Source organism: Penaeus japonicus, unplaced genomic scaffold (genome assembly GCF_977035675.1).
Source record: "Penaeus japonicus unplaced genomic scaffold, GWHDUDI00000001_assembly GWHDUDI00000002, whole genome shotgun sequence".
In the NCBI taxonomy this organism is placed as follows: domain Eukaryota; kingdom Metazoa; phylum Arthropoda; class Malacostraca; order Decapoda; family Penaeidae; genus Penaeus; species Penaeus japonicus.
The window spans coordinates 39,823,045-39,825,544 of record NW_028234404.1 but is presented as its reverse complement, the minus strand read 5'-3'; the positions used below and the strand labels follow the sequence as shown (position 1 = coordinate 39,825,544).

At 48.1% G+C, this 2,500-nt stretch overlaps 1 protein-coding gene across 1 annotated transcript in view; it reads left to right on the top strand.

Annotated features, from left to right (window-relative positions):
* LOC122246527 (uncharacterized) overlaps positions 1 to 2,500 on the top strand; it is a 29,793-nt gene that overhangs the window by 16,976 nt on the left and 10,317 nt on the right. The window contains exons 13-19 of the mRNA XM_086545473.1: positions 16 to 73; positions 681 to 777; positions 926 to 1,086; positions 1,251 to 1,303; positions 1,889 to 2,079; positions 2,167 to 2,254; positions 2,470 to 2,500. The exon at positions 2,470 to 2,500 is cut by the window's right edge and continues 88 nt beyond it. Of these exons, the coding sequence (XP_086401599.1) occupies positions 16 to 73; positions 681 to 777; positions 926 to 1,086; positions 1,251 to 1,303; positions 1,889 to 2,079; positions 2,167 to 2,254; positions 2,470 to 2,500 (679 nt within the window). The remainder of the gene's footprint in view (positions 1 to 15; positions 74 to 680; positions 778 to 925; positions 1,087 to 1,250; positions 1,304 to 1,888; positions 2,080 to 2,166; positions 2,255 to 2,469) is intronic.

Sequence of the window (2,500 nt, the reverse complement as noted above, 5' to 3'; positions counted from 1 at the left end):
AATTCCTCCTTGCAGCTCCCTGGACGTTGCCACCCCCGACCTGAGCTTCCTCGAGTGCGCCGATTCCTGCTCGGTAAGCGCCACCCGCACCCTGCATGGGCGCGGAGACACTAGTCTGATCATTGTCCTTGCATTATTACCATTACATTTAATAAAGTAAAAGATATACATCTACATAACAATCAGTATCATGTATTGCTCTGATTAATAATCTTTGTCACCATTATGATTATCATCATGTCCATATATATTGTTATGATACTACCACTATTGCTACTACCACGAGCATGACCTGAGGGACGAGGGGTGCGCGGGAAGGGGTATGGAGAGGGACGTACGGGGGAGGGGGGGGGGGGGGCCCGGGCCACAGGAATGATGGAGACATTGCTTCCCACACAAAAAGGGAAACATTGATGAAGAAGATGGATATTAACATCACTGATATGATTATTTGATATTAATATTATCCTCATCATTAATTCCATCATTTACATTATCATCTTTGTCATTCCCATTACTAGTTTCATCCTCATCTTCAGTATCATTAGCGTTCTCATTATCATTATTACCAATATTGACACAAACTCCATTATCCCCAACAACTCTACCCTTTTCTTGTCGCTAAAACCCTCTCGCGCCCTCACGCGCAACTGCCTCTGAGCAAGTCTCCTTCCGCGCAGGCGTCGCCGTCGTCGGACTGCGTGGTCGTGAACGCCTCGGCCCGCGCCGCCCACGACTGCGAGGCCAGCGACGCGCACTTCGTGTGCCAGGTGCCCGGTGAGTCAGCGCCCTCGCCGGCGCGCGAAGCGAAGCAGAAATGAAGTACTGACGAGGGTTCAACTTTGCCCGTTCTTCCTTCTCCACATTGCGCTGCATATAAAGCAAGTGCGGACTGAGACTTACAAGCTTCTCTCTCGCTCGCCAGCATACTGCCCCGCCGGCTACACCGTCTTCCGGGGGATGTGTTACAAGCTCCTGACCGCGAGCGACCACAAGGAGGCCCTGGTCGCCTGCAACGCCGAGAGCGCCGCCCTCGCCTACCCGGAGGAGCCCGACGTCCTCTTCTTCCTCAGCGCCCTCTTCAGGGTATCCACCGAGCTCTCCTGCAACCGATTTGGTTCCTCCTTTAACCTTTTTCTCTGTGACTTTAGTATCCGCTTCTTGTATCATTCAGGACTCACCTTGCTGTGTTATTTAGCCATGAGCGTTCATTCGAAATACCTTCTCATCAGAATCTACAACACTTTCAGGAATCAATCTCAGTGACCTCGCCAAAATGGGTCATGGTCGGCCTTAATGATGCGTGAGTTGCCTCTGTGCACTAGATGCACTCCTGAAAAGTTTGTGGAATAGTTTCTGGTCGAGTAATGATTGCTAGCATCAAGTATATCCATGCGCACGGTTAATCAATTTGAATATTCATTGTTACATGGTAGCTTACAAATATGTCTTAAATAGCATAGAATATAGAATATACAATACTTTGTCATATTTACCTGATGTGACTGAGCTCTTTTATATCGCTAAAGGTTATATCCTTAAATAATTCTGTGAATCACTTCCATTAATGGAAAATGTTTATAACATGCTTATGTATGTTTTTATATTCTAGTGTTTTTAATTTTTTTTCGAACTTGTTTTGCATATTACATAGGAGTGTAAGCACATATCCATATGTATATACTTATGCTAAAAATCATACCTCTTACCTTGCTGATATTGTTACAAATCTTCTTAACCTTTTGCCTTCGTTCGACCAAAGAGGCCGTCTCCCCCGAGGAGTCATTATGCATCCTATTTGGCGATTGAACTCTGGCCAACGGCCTCCCAGTGTCCAATGTGGCCACTGCGGGTCAGAGAGAGAGGATCAGAAGCACCCTGTCCACAGATGGGGCAACTGGAGCGGCGGGGGCCTGTACTCCCCTTCGGCGGAGCTGATCAGCCAGGCGCTGACGTCGGACTCCGAGCACTGGCGCGTCATCACGATCCCCGTGGCGGAGGATCAACTTCCCAACTTCACGCCCTTCACGATCCGGACTGGCGCTACCAAGGCCTTCTGTCAGTTCCCGGGACCAGTGGGTGCGTGCATCGCTCAACCGCTCTCGTGTCTTAACACACTGGCGCATCAAAGACAAATCTTTTTAACCGTTGCACTTACTCTTTCAGGGTGCTGGATAGAGCCACTGGAGCCCACTGCCAACATGACGAGGTCTTGGGACAACTCCTCAGCAATCTCCACTGAAATTACTTACACGTGAGTTAGCAGGAATTACAATGATTTGCAGCCATAAAGGATAAAGGTGTTTGGGTCACCAAGGTGGATTAACCATCACATATGTTACAAGTCACAGATGTGTAATGTAATATTTTGTCATGAGAAGTATACCATTAGCCACGAGCCAATAGAGGAACCATGGGTGTTCGGATTCCAAGATCAGGTGAAATAACCTCCCGCATGTGTCACGCCAGATGCAACTACGGATACTTCGTCGACGGGAAC